The 19,164-nt window shown below is 44.8% G+C and overlaps 1 protein-coding gene across 1 annotated transcript; it reads left to right on the top strand.

The window, feature by feature from the left end:
- The first annotated feature begins 11,115 nt into the window (after positions 1–11,115).
- On the top strand, positions 11,116–17,439 carry LOC144164928 (techylectin-5A-like). The gene is made up of 5 exons (XM_077695155.1): positions 11,116–11,257; positions 12,627–12,769; positions 14,013–14,118; positions 14,751–14,918; positions 17,076–17,439. The coding sequence occupies exons 1-5, from the start codon at positions 11,116–11,118 to the stop codon at positions 17,390–17,392; spliced, it is 876 nt and encodes a 291-aa protein (XP_077551281.1). The 3' UTR covers positions 17,393–17,439.
- Positions 17,440–19,164: the final 1,725 nt, after the last annotated feature.

Raw genomic sequence — 19,164 nt, 5'->3', positions numbered from 1 at the left:
CAGCATTACGTTATGCTGAAGGTGTAACGCATAATACTGTGCTAGTGCCTACGCATTTTAGTAGAACGTGCGAGCAGCCAAAACGTCGCGTAAAAATGGCTTCCTCCTATCATTTATTCCTGCATGGTGGCCTGCGAGATAGGTTGTAATATCGCCTTAACGATGTTTCGGCTTCCGATGAAGCAACTACTATTCTCGCCTTGCGGGCATGTGGCCTTGTGACGTGAGTTCAATTTGGTTACAGCGAGGCTAATCCCTGAAATATCTGTTGTATTATAGTGCTGGCGGCATGGACCGCACCCCTTATAAACATGTTTTGCCAACAAATTTTCCGATTGCTGTTATAATGCTGAGTTCTTGAGTTTCTGAGAGTTAACTATGAGCTTGTGCATTGTCAAATGTCCTTTTTGCGTAATTATCAGCCGTGGCGTAGCTGCGCTTGCGAGGCCTTTATCCAATACCCTGTACAAATACAGACGCCCCGCCTTTCTTCTACTGCGTCACGCCTGATAGTCTGCTTTCAGCAAATCGGGCCTTCCTTGAAATTAACGTATTTAATCGGGCTTGAAACAAAGAAAATGAGAATTGCGCCTCATGTCTATACACACTGCGCCATCTGCGAAAAAATGTATGTTAGTTTCGGTAGTAAACATTATGTGAGAGCAAAGGCCTATAGTAGCAAACAAGTAATTTATATGCTTCAGCTAAGTCTAATACTGAGAGAAGCAAACCTACGCTAATATTAAGAAATGAAAATTGATCGTATGGTATATAGGAAAGGCCGCTTAACGGGAACACGGAAGGGCGTGGAAGCCTGTACTACTGGATCCACCTACCGTGGTATACACGAAGCATTGCGCATGCGCAGGGCGTTCTGAGCACAAAATCCGTTCACCGCGCGCGTCGCGCCTCCGGTGCGTTAAATACATACGATATGGCCTGCTGACCTAAGTGTGTTTCGAATTTTTGAAGAGAAATCCTGGCGTTAACGCGCAGGAACAAGAATACTAAAGCTGGTACTTATCTCACTATAATGAGTCAAGGCTATAGTGCGTCGCTCGTTTCAATTGCATAAATTTGGTGGTTGTAAACTGCGAGGGTGACTTTTTAATTGCGGAGCCCTTTAGGCGCTCGCCTTGTCGTCCTAGCTTACTTGCTCGACCCAAGTATAAATTAGAGCAATTCCACTTAATGTGAAAGCTGTAGGAAGTGCAGACCAGTGATTCGCCATAATGGACTGTACCGCGGTTATCGCTTACTGCTACCACTCCATGCAATTCAAATTTCCCGCCTTCGCAGTGCTCGTGCGCCCCCTGCCTGAAACTGCGCCAGCGGCAGTTCTATTCTCTTTGTGCTTTTCTCCCCGCACGTGCCGGCATTGCACTGCCACATTTTGCGTTTACCATATAGTAAAAACCAGCCCAACGGGCGTCCTTAACTAAAGGAACGCGGGCGCTGCCGGTTAATTACGTATATTTTTCCTCAAATGTACCTATAGTTTTCTTCGCGCTAAACAACGGACAGATGTATGACAATTCCACCAGTGTTTCACGAGTTTCGAACGCTTATGACTATATAAACCGCTTTGCTTTCGAAGTCTCTGGGGTACGCCGCGAACAACAGCGTTACCCCGGGACGCCGCCTTGGGGCTCTTATACTGCGGTCTAGCGAGCGAGCTAGAACGACAAGGAGGGCGCCTAAAGTGCTCCGCACGTAATACTTGGGTCGAGCGAGCGAGTTAAGACGACAAGGCAATCGCCTAAAGTGCTCTGGACTGAATAGAGCCCCAAGGCGACGTTCCGGGGTAGCGCTGTTGTTCGCGGCGTAGCCCAGAGGCTTCGAAAGCCAAGCAGTTTATATATTCATGAGCGTTCGAAACTCGTGAAAGGCTGACGCTTGTCATAGATCTTCCCGTTGTTAAGAGCAAAAAAATCTATAGGTACATGTGAAGAAAAATATGCGTAATTAACCCTCAGCGCCCGCGTTAAGGACACCCATTGCGTTGGTTTTTACGATATTAAACGCAAAATGTGGCAGCGCAACGCTGGCCTGTGAGGAGAGAAAAGCACAAAGAGAACAGAACTCCCGCTGGCGCAATTTCAGGCAGGGGGCGCGCGAGCACTGCGAAGGCGGGAAATGAAAATTGCATTTGGTGGTAAGAGTGAGCGTGTAACGGCGCTACAGACCATAATGGCGAATCACTGCTCTGGACTTCCGACAGCTTTCACATTGAGTGAAACGGCTTTAATTTTTTCCGGTTTCAGTGGCGAACACAAAGGTGATTCATGTCCTGTAACAACTGAGCGTCTCTGCACGCGCCTATTAGGGTTGTTGTCTTACACCTTTCCTTGAACGTCATTGGTTCCAACATTGCTGTGCGTCGGGGTAGTATGTGTCGGTTAGGCCTTCTTTAATACAAAATGACGACCTCCTGCTGATCGTAATGGCACCCGGATAAGCCGAGGCACAACATTTTTGGCCTTCCTTAGAGCGTGCTTTCACAACGAAATCAAGGCTTTGACGGACGCCCGTCTGGTCGGGACTGGCATTGAAGTACACAATAAAGAAGACGCCGACCACAAGAGAAAATAAAACAATAACGTTTCAGCACCCCGAACTAGAGCCTTGTTCACACTAAAAGCAGAGACGGAAAGCTAAGAGTTTAGGTAGGATGAAGCACGTGATTCCCGGCCGTGGCGGCCGCTTTTCTGATGGAGGCGAAAAGCAAAAACGCCCGTGTGTACGAGATTTCGGCGCACGTTAAAGATCCCCAGGTGGTCAAAATTAATCCGGAGCCCTCCACTACGGCGCGCCTCATCGCCTGCGCTGCGTCGGCGCGTGATACAATCAGATCAGAAGCACGTGAACTAAACACCCTGCGTAGCCGGGGGCAACATTGCCGTCAGTGCGGTTCAGAGTGTTTTGGTCGTCTGTATCATAATAGATTCAAGATACAGCCTAGAGGCGAAGTCCTTCTCGGTGGCGACAACACGTCACTTCCCCAGTCTATCTCATGGTTGGACAATTGTGCATGTTCCGCGAGGGCATTAGTGGACACTTTTCCTTTCTTTACGTCATTACAATGCTCTTTTAACAGTCTTTCGAAATTTACAGATTCTCCTATGTACACTCTATCACAGTTCGCGCATGGCACTTCGTATACAACACCGGGAAATCGTCTACGCAAGATGTTTAGGTCACGTGCTTCATCCTACCTAAACTCTTAGCTTTCTGTCTCTGTTTTTAGTGTGAACAAGCCTCCAATTGGGGGTGCCGAAACGCCATTGTTTTATTTTCTCTTTTGGTCGGCATCTTTTTTATTATGTACTTCAGTGCATTCACAACGCTACATCAAGTCTATTGTAGGTAGTCCTGTAAAAATAGAGTATAAATGAATCTTTTGAGTACGACACCGCAGTACAGACCGGCTTATTACAGTACCCGCATATTGTATCAACGCTTACAAACTGGTTCCTGGACCGACTGGCTTGGCTCTTAAAGTAGAAGAAGAACAGCGCAAACTGGTCGCCCAGGCGGTCGACATGCTCGGCCTGTAGCTTTGGCCGGAGAAAGGTGTTTTCTACTCTACTCTACAAATTGTTTACCCGTCATAGGCAATCTTCTCTGGTCAATTACGGTTTCCACTTTTTAGTACAGTACCACAGAGTTCCGCCACTCCCGAAAACAAGATAAAGCTAACAGGCAATCAGCAGAGACTACGATGGCACGAACTGCGCAGTGAAAGCATAATCTCGCCACACGCACGGAGCTCGAGATTTGCTGCGCAGAGGCAACGGTAGTCTGCTCAGATAGAACCGGCTGCCGGTCGCTACCGCGTTCACTGTAAGCGTGCTCAACAAAAAGCTGCGCTGCGGCCAAGAAAACGTATCGGTTACCTTTAGGGAAACATAACACCTTTGGGGACACTCACTCTGCTCGGTCATACCAACCCAAGGACACGAGCTTCACTACCGAATACAGCCTCTTCACTCAGTGGATGAATGACAATACAGCAACTTGTACCGCGAGGCGAAACTGGATCACACGACAAATATTTTTGAGGAACACCCACATATGACGAAAAATTTGTCAAAAAGAAAAAAATGAATTCTGCGGCATTTACGCATGCTAATGACAGCTACGTGGGCTTTTGAAACGCTCATCTGCTGCCGGATATTGGGGTTAGCAATTATTTATGAGTCACGGCTTTTTAACGTTTATATCGGAAAAAATCGGGATATTAACCAAGAAAAAATGTAAAGACAATGATGCATGGGGTGGTAGATGACATTGATTTAGAATTAGTTGGCAATTTTTATAAAATACAAAGAACGGCAAAACAATGGTCGTGCAACCAGTTACAATAAAGCCTACAATACCCGCCGATTTAATAAATACACTTTTGTGATTCATCGCATTTCATATGCTACTAATATTGCCCTAGAAGCAACGTTCTTATTTTTTACGTAGTGAAACCTGTGGTTCGTTAACGGCTCCTGGGACCACTTACAATATTTATATTTCTAGTACTCCTGCTGGCTTGTCGTTATGCGCTTATACCAAGGAGAACGAGTAAGCTTGCACGCTGGTTAGCTCACATGGCTCTATGCGCAACACGTCAGTTCTTCCGCTGGCAGCCAGACCACCGCATATTAAGAGGGAAGAAGGAGGCATTCTGCACAGTTTGTGCATACCAAGTATAAAAGAACCTCGCACTTTATGCTTGTAACTTAGAGAATACATGCACATTTGTTCAGACTTAATTGGCCCACTTATCAGCGCAGTTATGGAGTGTGAACGTGTCGGGTTTAACTCTACCCAGTCGGCACGTAAATGGGAGTAAATTTATAACTTGCACTTTCTTGGATTTTTTTGCCAGCTCCTTGTGTTTGTGCCATTTGTTTCTCCAATTAGCGCAATTCCTACGAAAAGTACGCAACAAACCGTCCACTTGAAGCTTTCTTGACTGAGTATGAGAGGCAGCACCAGGCGGCGGGGCGTCTTGGCTAACGATGCTGCCATGATAAGACTCGTGTACATGAATTTTAAGTGCAATGCACTTCTTAAGCGACCCTGAACCTGCGTCCACCGGCGATGTCCGCGCACGTGGAGATGGGCGCGCGCAGCCTGGCCGCTGACATGGCACATACCCACGTGGGGGATTTGCCAGGAATCTCCTCGTCTTCCTTGGGAACGGGGGGAGATGGGCACGCGCTGCCTGGCCGCTGACATGGCACATACCCACGTGGGGGATTGGCCAGGAATCTCCTCGTCTTCCTTGGCAACGGGGGGAGATGGGCGCGCGCAGCCTGGCCGCTGACATGGCACATACCCACGTGGGGGATTGGCCAGGAATCTCCTCGTCTTCCTTGGCAACGGGGGGAGATGGGCGCGCGCTGCCTGGCCGCTGACATGGCACATACCCACGTGGTGGATTGGCCAAGAATCGGGCGTGAGAAGGGCTAATGCATCTGCTTAAAGGAGTACTGACACGAAATTGCAAAGCTGAGATCCGCTCTAGCAATCAAGTACACCGACAACACAAATAGGGGTCTGTGAATAAATGCATCTTTCTTTCTTTGTAGTTGTGTGTGTGTGTGTGAGCTCTCTTTCGCGAACATTACCGAACCGCGCAAATTCAACTCGTGCATTCGGACTTTCACATTTTTCCCCTCGGGGAAATGCGGGGAATTTTTTTGACATAAACGTACCTATGTACCATTAGCTGAAATACGGAAGAATATGTATGGCAGAAATACGGAAGAAGGAGAAAAGCGCATCAAAGAAGTTTTGTAACCATATAAAATTTCTAAGCTCGAAAAACGATATGCATCACAAATTCTTGATTGATGACGAGGGGAAACATTTTGAAGGAGAGCACGCGTTGGCGCATATTCCTGGAGTGATTAGTGAGAAGTTTAGGGAAATAGGGGTAGGGAAGCCTGCACCGATAACATCAGTGCCACAAAAGACTGCAGAAAGGAAATAGGTTTGAGCAACCTTGACTGGAAAAAAGCATAGCAAAAGGTTTCCCTCCAGGCAGCAGTGGGCCCGGACGGAATACCAGTGCAACTGATAACCCTTCTTGGAACTGAAAGTAAGAAATTGTTTATGAGGGCAATAGATAAGGTCATACAAACCAAACAAATGCCAGAGGACTGGATAGAAAGTAGGATGCATTTAATATATAAAGGTAGAGGCGACAAAGCCAGTATTGATTCATGCAGACCACTCAGAGTAACGTCAGTTGTGTATAGATTCGTAACACAGGCGATAAAATCAGAAATTCAAGCATGGATGGAAGTAAATGAAATACTCGGGGGACTGCAGAATGGTATTATACAAGACAGGCGATTGGATGATACTTTGTTCGTGATAACGCAATGCATTGGAATTGCTAAAAAGCGCAGAACAGACCATTATGGATTACGTTGTTGGACATTAAGGGGGCACATGACAACGTAAACAGAGAACTGCTGTGGAGAATGCGGAAATTCAAGGGATTAGATGACGAGTTAATACAGCTCCCTAAATCAATCTATAAAGACCATAGAGTGTACCTTACATGGGAATGACAGAAATGCGCCCAGCAGGTCGACACCAATCGGGAACTGAAACAGGGATGCCATTTGAACCCAATACTCTCATCGTGTTTGGATCAGGCTGTAATTTTAAGGACTAAAGCATATCCTTGTATTGGGCCATAACGGCGAAGGACAAGTTTGGTTCATTCGAATATCGGTATTCACCACATAAAAATGATGGAATCTTCACCACCGACTACCCGAGATTATGTTAGATATTAGGCAAAACATATACCGGAGTCGTGGCTCACCACCAACTTTCTCTTCGGGGTGACGTCACAGGGACGTGCTCGTCCGGTGGCCGCATCAAGCCGCCGCCAATAAGCGTGAGTGCGTGGCTGATGTGCAGCATGTAGTTGCTTCGGATCGCATTTTTGGAATGCTCACGTGCGTCACTACAGCGCCGAAAAACGCACACACGAAGCAGAAAGGGAACATACCGTATTCATTATATTATAAGGCGGTCACGATTATAAGGCTTGGGTGCCGTTTGAGACTAAGGATTCTGGAAAAAAAACCTCGCCTTACATTCGAATAAATACGGTACCAAGCGCTGTGTATGTTCCTTTTTTGTTCTTATGTTGTTTTTTTTTCAGGGCGGTAGTCGTGATCATGTTGAACTACGCGAGCCTTGTACCGGGCTAGCGTGCAGTTAACACACTGATAAGTGTGCCTTTATTGTTCCGTGTATCGGGTAACTGATGACGTCACGTCGCGCAATATTTGAAAATTTTAAAATATTTCTTGCAGCTAATTATTTGTTAAAAATCCCCTTTCGTGTGTAACACAGCTGATTGATTTGCCAAAAGGTAGTTCCTTCTACTTAAAAAGACCTGACTTGTATTTCTATTTTAGGTAAGTGTATCAAATAGAATTATCCAGTTTAAACGTGCCTAGAAAATCTGCGCTCGCCTTGGCGGTGGGTTTACGATGTTGTTGCTGAGCTTCTTGACGGCTCAAAACGCCGAACCAGGTGATCAGATATAGTTTTTTTATATTCGGGCTTCCTAACAAGCTTCAATTGTTTGTAATGTGTCGTAAAGGTACAATTTACGTATACGCGTGACCGTTATAATTTTCCTAGTGCTTAGAAAGACAACTGTTTCTATCTCTACAGGTGAGAAACTTAATTTTCACTGAGTGTGTTGCAGGGTTACGTCGCTGTGTTTTATGCTCCTGCGGCCATGGTGACGACATGGTGGATGAACGTTGCTTTGCGGGGGCTGGTCGTATCACACGCTTTGCATCGCTGCGATGGTCTCCGACCCCTTCGGCGGCCCACTGGCGCAGCCTCGCAGCAGCAACTTTTGTCTGTTGAATTTCTGGTGGGCGCGGCTCGCTGCTATTCCTTTGTTTTTTTATTACTGCGGCACGCGGGATGCAACCGGCCGCATCCAGCGGGAACTTTGGGGACTCCTTGTCGGATAATGGTGGCTTTATGATGAAGGCAGGGCGTTCGCACAATGATCCTAGTAGCGTTTTGCGCATTAAAAGATTCGTCGGGACACGTAAGTCTTCAGAGGTGCTGTGAAGGGGAAAACCTGATTTGTGATACTTATAACAACGTCTTTATTGCCACATCATGTTTGCGTGTCTTTAGTTCCTTTCAATTTTTTGTTCCTTTTTGTGCGAATTACTATTACCAGCTTCTTTTCGGCTACACCTTGTATGCGTGCCTTTTTTCGCGTTCGTTTCTTCGCTTTAGGGTGCGAAATATGTCACCAAGCAGACTGGTGCAATCCAGGGATTCTCTATAATAAGGGTTCTCTGCCGCTGGTGAGCAGCTGTTTTACATATATGCCACCACGTTGAGGCGGCACGGTATAGTCCATGGCATTTACGTTTCAATTCATAGTTTTGTAACTATAGTGAAGCGAACACATCGCCACTACAAGCACCAGATTGCTTGCCAATTTCCCAAGTGCGTACGCTCCACGAAGAAAAGAACAGCAAAACCACGAATTACTTTCCCATTATGCTGGCCTGATTGGTACCCTGTTTTGCACTGTTGTGTATCATTGCCCACTTACTAGGGGTAAATCAGCCGAATGGTTTTTTCGCCAAATTCAAGATTGCCAGTTTCACCTTATATGTTTACCGTCATGTTTTGTAAATAGTTCTTGTATATATGTTTCCCTATATTTGAATTAAGTACTAAGGCATAAAGCGACAAAAATAGCATAAACCACCTCAGTGCCTTCGGTTAAAGGCTTGTGCTTTTTTGATAACTACTTTACCGCAAGGGTGATCAGTAATAGGGGCTACCTGCTCCTGTTCATTATCGATATTGCGTTCGAAAACGGTGCCTTTATTATTCGGCTTATGCTTCCAACCACTATGTCTTAGTATAATATGGAATACAAACGTTACAGGTTTCTTACTGGCACAGTGCGAGGCCTAAGTCCTAGCTTACGTTCTTTACACTGCCTACTTTCGTAAGAACAAAAAAAAGTGCTTTGGAAGCGCTCGGGTTAATCAGACAGTTTTGCGAAGTGTAAGGCGCTGCCCTAAATCTCGAAAATTCCTAAAGATTTTGGCTCGGCATGTGACGTACTCAGACCAGGTGTTTTGGAGGAATCACGTGGGCATGTGATGACCTCCAGCACCACGGAGTTCCTCTAGCCACACATAGTGGACGTGACTGGGAGTCAGTGTTTTGGGGAATTAAGAGTGATACGCAATCATGAATGGGTGTAAATTAATATTTGCCCATGCTCAAGCGTGCGAGGGTTTTTTTTTTCTTTTTGCAAAGCTTGCCTCCGTCGAGAAAGCGCACCACAGTGCTAGGAATAAGGTGCAAGCCCTGCTTAGGGTACTCGCTATCTTTGTGTAGAGTTCGCGCCTTTAGCCCATGGTCAGAGATAATTTGTTCCTTTCCTTAGAATCTGGTGGTATTGTACTGGTCCACATTTTTGTGCGCCAACTGGTTTCCCGCTTTCTTTTCTTCGGACATATGAACCACCCGATACTAAGAGTACTGCTTCCATGTCGGTTGAGTGCGCATTTGCCGTATTTATTTGCTCCTGCAGGACCAATGTTTCCTAGGGTTCCCTGGGTATTTCTTTAAAAAGTAGTAGAGGAATTCTGTTTTTTAAAGTACTTTTGTCACTGGAATACTTGTTTGACCCCTTCAGGAAGCAGGTAACCAATGTATAACTGAAGAACATGTTCCCTGTGCCAATAATTTGTCAGCTATACTTCAACGCTAGGGATTATGCTGTTTTATCACGTGTTAAACGCATGTGCATACAGCCGGCGGCAAAAACGTTGTTTTTTAAATTGCGTACGTCCACTTTTCCTGGCGAGAAGTGGCTACATTATGAGGAATTTTTTATATTACCGTCTCTGAACAGTCGGTTCTGTAACCAACCTAAAACTGTCGACCGTTTTTTGTCATGTGTAAAGATTCAGTGTTCTTGTGGGGTGTTCTACAACAGACACTGAAAAAAGTATAGACACCGCCCCTTCTGTTATCTCCGATGTCTTCCGAGGGACAGAGACAATGCCGCGCTGCATGATCGATCATCATGCGGATCCTTCTCTTCCAACTAAATCACTCATTCGGGAGCAATGTGCGTGGGTACGAAGCGTCTACACCACCACCAATAGCTCTACCTTCTTGATGTGCTTGTGTGCCTTCCAGACTTATAGTTAGTACTTTGAACTCGTTCCCCTTTTTAAACTCGGTGGATTTTAAACTGCTTATAGATTGCGCCTTTTACGCGCATAACATTTGCATCATACCACGCAATAAAAAAGCAAAGCTAGCTAATTTTGTCGAGCACTGGGCTGCTACGGTGCAGACCCATATTTTTAGACCGGGGGATCATTTTCTTCACTACAATACTACGACGACATTGTTTCAAAGAAAGGGGCACTTAAGGCTTTTTTGCCTTAAAGCAAAAAATCTAAACACTCTAAAGAGCGCTTATTAGCTACAGAACGGTATCGCCGTGCACGGCACGGAGAAAAATGTGTCAATGCGCTTTACAGTAGCCTCAGAGCTCAGGGATCACGGAGCATAAAAAGTGTTCTCAAAGCTCCCCACTCACCATATCTACAGACGTTCCCTGAAACACAATGCGATACTACTTTCTTATTAACGTATGGTATTTAAAATACCTTTGCGGAGACATATTGGTGAGCATATTTTGTATACGGGTAGAAACAATATGTTCGCAAGTGGAGTATGAACTTTTAGGAGATGTGCATCGGCAGAAAACTTCACAGTATAGGTGAACCATGAAATTCGTTCTTGCTATGAAGCCCAATATTAGATACTGCAGATAGAAGGCAATGCTTTTGAACTCTGTGGAATCATGTCCTGAATTGAGCGTGCGTTCAGTATGCCCAAGATGAGAGCAACACTTATCAGTTGTTAACTTTTAAATTGCGAAAACGTGGAAGTGTTTTTCTTCTCTAGTGAAATAAAATTGGGAAAAATAACCTATAAAAAACTTACGAAAAGCTGGGATCGCTTATCTTTTGTGGAATGCTGAATTTTTCATCATTTTTGTCCATACAGGTCAGTATGGCTCGCGTGGTCTTCGCTTTCTGTATGACTTGTGCTGTTTTAGTAAGCACAGTGCAGACGGCAGCAATGGTGAAGCCCTCAATCGAAAAGGCAGAGGAACACGTACTGGAGTTGGCTCAACACCTTGACGACATCAAAAGCAAGTATCCAATGTCTATATCACTTCCGACAAAATTTCTTCACTCATGCTGTCTTTCAGAGGTATGACGTTATTTGCTATAAAGTGTTTTATTGTTCAGGGTTAAGAACGCGGTGACATGAATATGTGTATTTGCCACATCCCGCACAATGGTACAGCAAGTTGCGTATATTTATTACACCGCTTAATGCCCCGGTAGTAAATGCGTACCCACAGACACACCCGCACACAAAAGTGGCACTGGTATAACTGGAATTAGCATCGGTTGGAATGAAACAAAAATCGTTTTTATATAAATTACCTCTATCAGCGAGTTGCAATTTTTATTTCTTAAGAAATCACTTTGCTAACCAGTCCATACAGTTGAACCGAAATACTCGAGTCGGCAAAGAAAGCATGTACGTAAATGTTTGTGAGGCAAAGCGGTCAGCTTCTTGCATCGCCCTCGTGGACATTTTGCAATATATATATCAGTTCTATTATCACGGGGATTGAAAGGTTCGAATCGTTGCGTGTGGGTGGTTGGTAATGTAAGGAAGTATGCACTGTAGATAAGAAATGAGATTTGGTAAGAAGGGGTTTGTTGAGTGAACACCGAAAGGAAACTGAACACTAATGATTCTGAAGAATTCATGTGGGAAGCGGTGAACCTTTTTTTGTTGGTTGAAATGGACCTATCTTTAATTCTTGAAAGAATGCGGGAAAACAACACTTCTATGGTAGGGTCCGACCTAATAATTTTCTGAGTGCGTTTACGCACCATACCAGCTACACTACGGAACAGGTTGTGTTCCACTTCAATTTATTCGGTTTTAAGACAATGTCAGACATCTTACGCTTGAGGGTAAAAACCAGCGCCTGTTCAAAAACCTGGAATGCAGTAGACCTTCGTTTTCACTACCAAGCAGTGACCAAAGCGTGTATGACATGTCAAGAGCAATCAATTTTTCAGTGCTACTTAGGATTCCAAGACTGCTTGCTAGAACCGAGGCCCTTGTTATGAATTGATGGTACTTATGTTAATGGTAGTTATATATATATATATATATATATATATATATATATATATATATATATATATATATATATATATATATATATATATATATATATATATATATATATATATATACAAAAAGGAAGGCCACAATCTAGCTACAACGCTAAGGAGGCATAGAGCAAAAGTCAGGCTTTTTAATACGATTAGTGAGGTGAACATTTCCAACTTACGTCGCAGAAAAGTGAACGCTCGCGTTCGGTTCCCACTTTGGACACGCCTGTTTCCTCACTCTGTTTTACGTGAGTTTAAAATGTGAACTGTAAATTTATTCTATCGTGATGTACTCAACCCCTATTCCAATTTTCGTAGACGCAGTTCAACCAAAGCACTGCAACGACATATTGAATGGCGGACAGAGGACGAGCGGAATCTACACAATATTCCACAAGGCCGCAGGCCCTTCAGGACAGACCGTGTACTGTGACATGGACGTGGACGGTGGAGGTTGGACGGTGAGGCGTTTCTCTGCTTGACAGAGTGCCTATTGTATTAGTATAGGCTAAAGCTTGATAGGCAATTGCAACGTTTCTATGGGTACTGGATGGGGATGTCAAGCCAATGACAACTTGTCTAGGCGGTTGTTCAATCATGAAAAGCAGTCGCCAAAAAAGGGAGCGCTACAAAATAAATAACCGCTTTTTAACATTGTTTCTGAGAGGAGATACCTAAGAGCCAGCATGTACATTTTAATAATTGAATGATACCTATGCCCGGTTGGAGCATAGAATTTCCACGTACTTCCGCTCGTTCACACGTAGGGACATTGAATTATCATACTTCCGAATAGAAACAGATCCAAGTTCATGTTGTCTGCTGGGCTTGGTACGGCTAAAATTTACGGTAGATGCTAGGACTTTCCCTAAAAGGTGAGTGTCTAAGCCTAGCTGGACGTTTTGTTGATCCGCTCTTGAACGTTTAGCTGAACTTTGCGGCCGCGCACGTTCCAACTTGACCTCACCGGTGGGCACAACCATTTGAAGATAGTTCCGCGCACTCGATGTCACCGGAAGCCTTCTGTTCGTCCCGTTCTTACCTTCACCTCTCAATGCCGCTGGTATTGCACTTTTGGCAGCAGCCTACCTTCTTCCGGCGAGGCTACCCATGTTCGTTTTTCAAAACCATTCTCCGAACCTCCGCCGGCACCGCCGTTACCCTTTCCCTGCGCGCTCTGCAGGGCCGGCCCTATAATTTATTATATGCCACAATTTCCTTCCCTTCACAATACAGGCGCTTCAACGACATACGTCCAAATCATTCGCCTTCAAAACATACGCTGCAGCACAAACAGTGCAAGAATAATTTACCAAAAATACGTGCCGCTGTAAAATATCAACGTCAATTACTTAATAGTGGAAAGCTGCGCTTGAGCGAACCGCACAAAGAATGCCACAACTAATAGCGGTACTTCCTCGTAGACGAGGTCATCTATTATTTATTTTTGTGGACAAGTGGTACATGTTTTCTGCATTTTTAAAATTTCTATGTAAAACACACGTCTATCGGGAACAGTTCCTGCAATCGACTTTTTTAACTTAGATGCTCACAATATTGCTAATCTTATAGGGATAAAAAGGAGTTCAGGGCTATTACGTATACTCCTTTCCCCGCAAAAGATGGCAATGGACTACGATGTATTAGCGTCAACAGCATGGACTTTCGCGAGGAGTAGTTTCTCACGGTTTCCTTTTTTTGCAGGTTATTCAACAACGAGGGCAGTTTGGTAACAACGTTTATTACTTTTATCGAAACTGGACGGAGTACGCCGAAGGTTTCGGTGTGCCGGCTAAGGAATTTTGGATCGGTAAGATAGCCAAATTTGCCTATACCAACATCAATCTACAAAAAGTGTATAATAAGTGCCAAACGTTGTGAACCTTACGCGTAAAAGCTTTTTTTACATGTTGTGTTATCGTAAGCCTAAAAACCTGCAAAAACCTTTCTCGTATACAAAAATACTACGAAAATGAACTACGTGTGTGTATCCTATCTCAAGTGACAGTGGATTTCGCTTCGAAGGAATTGTCTTCTAAAACTATTCTATCAAGGCCTGTCACATTAGTAAGAAGGTCAAACCCCGCACATACCTAAAATCTTCATAGTCCTTGAAAATTGCGATTCAGACTTAGGATAGTAGCAAATAGTCTATAAAACAAAGAGGCTCAGACATATTGTGGTTGTTACTTGCAATCGTTTGTAGTATAACTTTTGAAATTACCCAATAATGTCATAAACCAAGCCAACAGCCTGCTAAATTCTGGAAGCCTTACCCATTTTTCATTCTATAAAGCTTCTTTGTAGCTTACGTCTAATTATTTTGTATAGTCCTCCGTTACAGCACAGCAAACCCCGATTGTTCGTATTTCCGAATAGATCATATTCAGTACATTTGGTTTCGTACGATAGCAGCTTCACATCTTGACCTCTTCTTGTCAGGAAACCGGGCTCTCCACGCTTTGACATCAGAAGAAGACGAAATGATGCTTCGTGTAGTGCTCACCAACACAACGGAAGATCAGAAATTTGTCGACTACGAAAGTGTGAAGGTCGCCAACGAAGACAAATTTTTCGAGCTCCAACTCGGAAAGTTCGTGGGTCCATCAGGTACGACTCCTACTACATGCTTGTAAAAATGGAAACGAATCCTGTAGGCCTTCATCTACGCTGCACCTATTGTTTAGCAACTAGCCTTAGTTTAATTGCTGTCGGTTCAGATACCGTCACCGGAACGGGAGAAACGTAATCAGTCATTTAATCTTTCGTATTAACCTCTACAACATCAGCGCCACCGGGCATTTAGGTGGTGGTGGATTACACATGTCATTCTCTTGCATTACACATGCAAAACAGAGAGGGCTCTAGACGCGGCCCGAGCTCAAGGCGTCCTGTACTAGGGAAGCCATTCCGAAGACTCCATTTTAATTTATTTTTTTCTCAATAAAGCGCTTTACAGAGATTGGTTCCGCCGTCATTGAGGTTTTACAACTCTGTGATGGAACATTCTTGAATTTTTCAGTTATGCCAAGAAAAAAAGGCAGTCGCTTTATGGAACCGAGAACGTAGCTACACCTAAAATACCTTTCGTCTGATGTGTATTAGCCGCGTAACTTTCCCGCTCACTCGTTCGAAAGATGTGGCTTCAGCCATCCACGCCACCTAACTACAGCTCCTGCCTCCTCCTCTCCCCACTCGTTTTCTCTTCGTTTATTTCCGAAGTTACCACGATGGCTGCGATGGAGCTTTTGTTTAGTTTAATTCAATTTTCCCGCGCTCGCACTCACCGAGCGCAATGTTTTGGCACAGGGAGCGAAAGTTTTACGGCGCTTTTAAAGCATCGTCTTTTTTATTTGCTCTCAGAAAAACATATCCACCGTAATTTTTTACCGACCTGAATTCTGGTACTCTCTCGCAACAATCTAGGCCAACCAACACTATCGGCCATAAAAAATTCGTTAAGATACGGCGTCAACACGCAAGCCGATGAGTGCACGGCAGAAAACACTATTGACCGCAGTGCAGCCTAACAACTCCGGAGGATTGTTCAATTTAATTTAGTGTTCTGTTGGGACAGAGCGCGGCGTTTTCTGGAACCACAAGCTAGTTATTTGTAATGAAACTGTGACTATAGGAAATCAGTCGCACCTACTAAGATATCCCTTCTCATGGGTATTTATTTGTTTGAGAACACTAACGCAGGTCAATTTCTTTTGGAATATTTCCAATAGAACACGAGTTCCTACCGCTTTTATTAGCTGTAGGTCTCCGGTGGAGGCGCATGTGTTCACAGAAACTAGGAATCTGAAATATGGTTCCACTTTACGGTTGAACGAAGCAATAATTGTAAGTAACCATGTCCCAATATCTGCTATACTGATTGCAATATTGGCCCACCCGGGGATTGCGCCGTACTATCGCTAGTACGTTTATATACGTACTCAAAGGAAAAGTAGTGTTGGAGTTATATTTGAGGAGGTGTGCTTATTGAAATTCTACGCAAAATATGACCAGGAAAACACATCTTCAATATATTTACGAGAAGTTTGTGTTCGCGCTTAACCAAGAATAAATATTCACCGTGAATTCGCTACCTTCTCTCGAAATGATACCGCTCCTACGCTTACGTAGCCAACTATAGTCCACATCGTACCATTTATAAGCACGACACAAAGGAAATATTAAACAAGATTGGTGAAAGAAGCATATTAGATACCTTTACTGTTTACAGTTCTTTCACTGGGACATGAAGACAATTCTGTGAACTCTGAAGTACGATGCATAGTTCAGCACTTAAGACTTGTATGCTACGCAGAACTTTCTGAGCAGCGGTACGCACTTTCGCTTTCTGCCTCTCACATGATGTAAAGTTCTACAAAAAGGAGACACGGTTTCTTGGAAACCGTTTAGCAACATGAACGCCTTTCTTTCTAGCTTTCCACATATGGTACAGCCAGCTTCTTTCACTCCAATTTAAAATATGTACAGACGAACATAACGCCGAAGGGCGTTCAAAGCGTCCCTTACAGGCAGATAAGGAGTAGCGGGTTGTCCGAGCACATGAAACAGAGGCTGATGCTTCCCCCGTAATCGCTAGCCAAAAATACAATTGGCCAAATAGCACCATGTGTTTTGCTTTGAATTCACCGTTTCTGGATACAACGATATTGAACGCTAGAAATGCAGGAAATTATAATCTTTAATGAATGTTCATGGCTGCATAAATGCACTTTATTACAAGACATCCTTGTTTGTTCTTTGCTGCAGGTTGGGACGCTCTAAGCAACGCCAACGGCCAGAATTTCTCAACGTTTGACAGCGACAACGACGCGCACCCGGAAGAAAACTGCGCCCTCCACTACCGCGGGGCATGGTGGTACAACCGCTGCCACCTGGCAAACCTCAACGGTCTTAATTTAAACGGCGAACATGAAAGCTTCGCAGACGGAATTGAATGGAGCGTCCGTGGACACCCGAGCCGGTTTTATCGCTACTCTTACCCGAAAGTTCGCATGATGATCCGTCCGGTGGAGACCCCATTGGAACTGCGAAGCCTTCCAGTAGCTCCGCCAGCGTCCCCGTGATTTACCTCTATAGCCCCACCAGAAGATACGAATTGAGATTGGACGGCACGAGCACGCTACCGAGAGAAAGGAGGCTGGAGTGGCCTGTTTTCTCCCTTCCTACGGACTCTAATACTGGGGCTCTTCGATTTACAGTCTGGGACTTACCGCGGACTCCCCGAGAAGCAGTCCGGCATTCGATTTTCCCATATATCCCTATGGCTTCGGGAAATCTTTGGACTACCCGCGGACTATCCGCAGTGAGTCCGAGAGTGTAAATCGAAGAGCCCCATTGACTCTGTGTTGTGCACGCGCTGTGTGTGATTGTAAGAATGAAGTGTTTGTTGCTTGATGATATGTACTGCGAACAACAAATGGCGATGTGATGCCACCGTTCATTTCGTCCTTCACCGCCAATAAACTTTTGGGGGGCGTTACACCCCTCGTGTTGCCGCACTGATCATTATTTCATTCGAAGTCCCAAGTTGTCTTCTCAAGCGATTTCACCCCTAAATCACCAGAGCGACGCTTCGTCAAAATATACAAAAATGATATGACTCGGCCGCGTGACCTGACCGTTCTAGCAGACGAGTCAGCCCGTATAATGCGTGTCACTGAAAATACCACAACGAGCATCTCTCATAAATATTTCAAGCGCTCTTAAACAATAAGTAAAGGCTCGCCCAAACTGCAGTGCGCCTGCAAAAGCTCTGCGTGTGTTTCAATACATTGATACATGTCGCACAAAATTCCCCGTGTTGAGGTAAATGTTTTCTAGAGCAGCGTTTAGAAGCAGACAGAAACGGCTTACTTTTCTGCTAATATAGCCTACTCTGGATAATTAGAAATCGCCTTTTTGGGATACTATTTGTTTAAAGGAGTACTCACACGAAATTTCTCGCTTTCAGTTTTTATGCTTTTAAGAATACCTTTTGGCCCTGTAATTACGAAAATCGAACCGAAAGCCGTCAGCCGCCAACACAGAATTATTTATAGCACGTTTATTGCAACCAATTTCAAATTTGGTCGCCGCGCGGGAAAAATGCCGTTCGAAGGCCAGCCTGCAAGCGGGCCAGCCTTACGTCACGGTCTCACCCGTGACGTCAGGGACGTTTTTCTTTCCTCCATGCGTTCGCCGCATCGTTTGCTACGATTGCAAATGGTCCACACTCGCCCGCGCAGTCGCCATGTCGTCTGAATCGTCAGACTTGGATGAGTCGCTGCCACCCGACAGACAGAACAACTTTATTTGGCCAGGCGATTAGGCCGGCGATGTCTTCGCCGTCGTATGTTTTTTAATATCACTGCGGCTCGAACCGGCGCAGACCGTGATAGCAACTGCTTGTCGCCACTCTTCTAATCAATCTGATCGCGAAAAAGAAGTTTCACATGCGAGCAAGTAGATGTTAGTGTGTTAAAAAATTGTGCTAGGGGTTGTTATCAGCGCTGAATTTAAAAGTGGCGTTCAGATATTTCATATTCAGACCGGCAGCGGAGGTTCGGCGCTCCGACTCAGCACTGCCGGTACCGCGGTGCGGCGAGCAGCCGAAAGATGGCGCCACCTGCACGCTAGAATCAAAACAGACCGCGGCAGATGTCTTGGTCACCGATCGTTGAAACGGAAATTATTCCCAAAATAAAGCTCCATATGCGAAAAAGGGGATGATTGTGTGGTGAAAAGTTGTGTAAGGGATGGTCATTTGCAGTTGTACAGATACCAGCGATCAAATAGTCGCCACGATACTAAGCCTAAAGTTCTAACACCCAAGGTGACCCGAGCAACCCCGAGCCCG

This window comes from Haemaphysalis longicornis, unplaced genomic scaffold, assembly GCF_048455015.1.
Source record: "Haemaphysalis longicornis isolate Haplotype H1 unplaced genomic scaffold, Haemaphysalis longicornis Haplotype H1 scaffold_14, whole genome shotgun sequence".
NCBI classification, from domain to species: domain Eukaryota; kingdom Metazoa; phylum Arthropoda; class Arachnida; order Ixodida; family Ixodidae; genus Haemaphysalis; species Haemaphysalis longicornis.
This window is presented reverse-complemented; position numbering and strand designations above follow the sequence as displayed.

What these genes read in the sequence shown, in the direction of transcription:
- LOC144164928 (XM_077695155.1), top strand. Translation starts at nt 11,116, where the DNA reads ATGGCTCGCGTGGTCTTCGCTTTCTGTATGACTTGTGCTGTTTTAGTA. An exon ending in GGCTAAGGAATTTTGGATCG is followed by an intron (nt 14,119 to 14,750) that starts GTAAGATAGCCA and finishes TCTTCTTGTCAG; the next exon opens with GAAACCGGGCTCTCCACGCT. An exon ending in AAAGTTCGTGGGTCCATCAG is followed by an intron (nt 14,919 to 17,075) that starts GTACGACTCCTA and finishes TCTTTGCTGCAG; the next exon opens with GTTGGGACGCTCTAAGCAAC.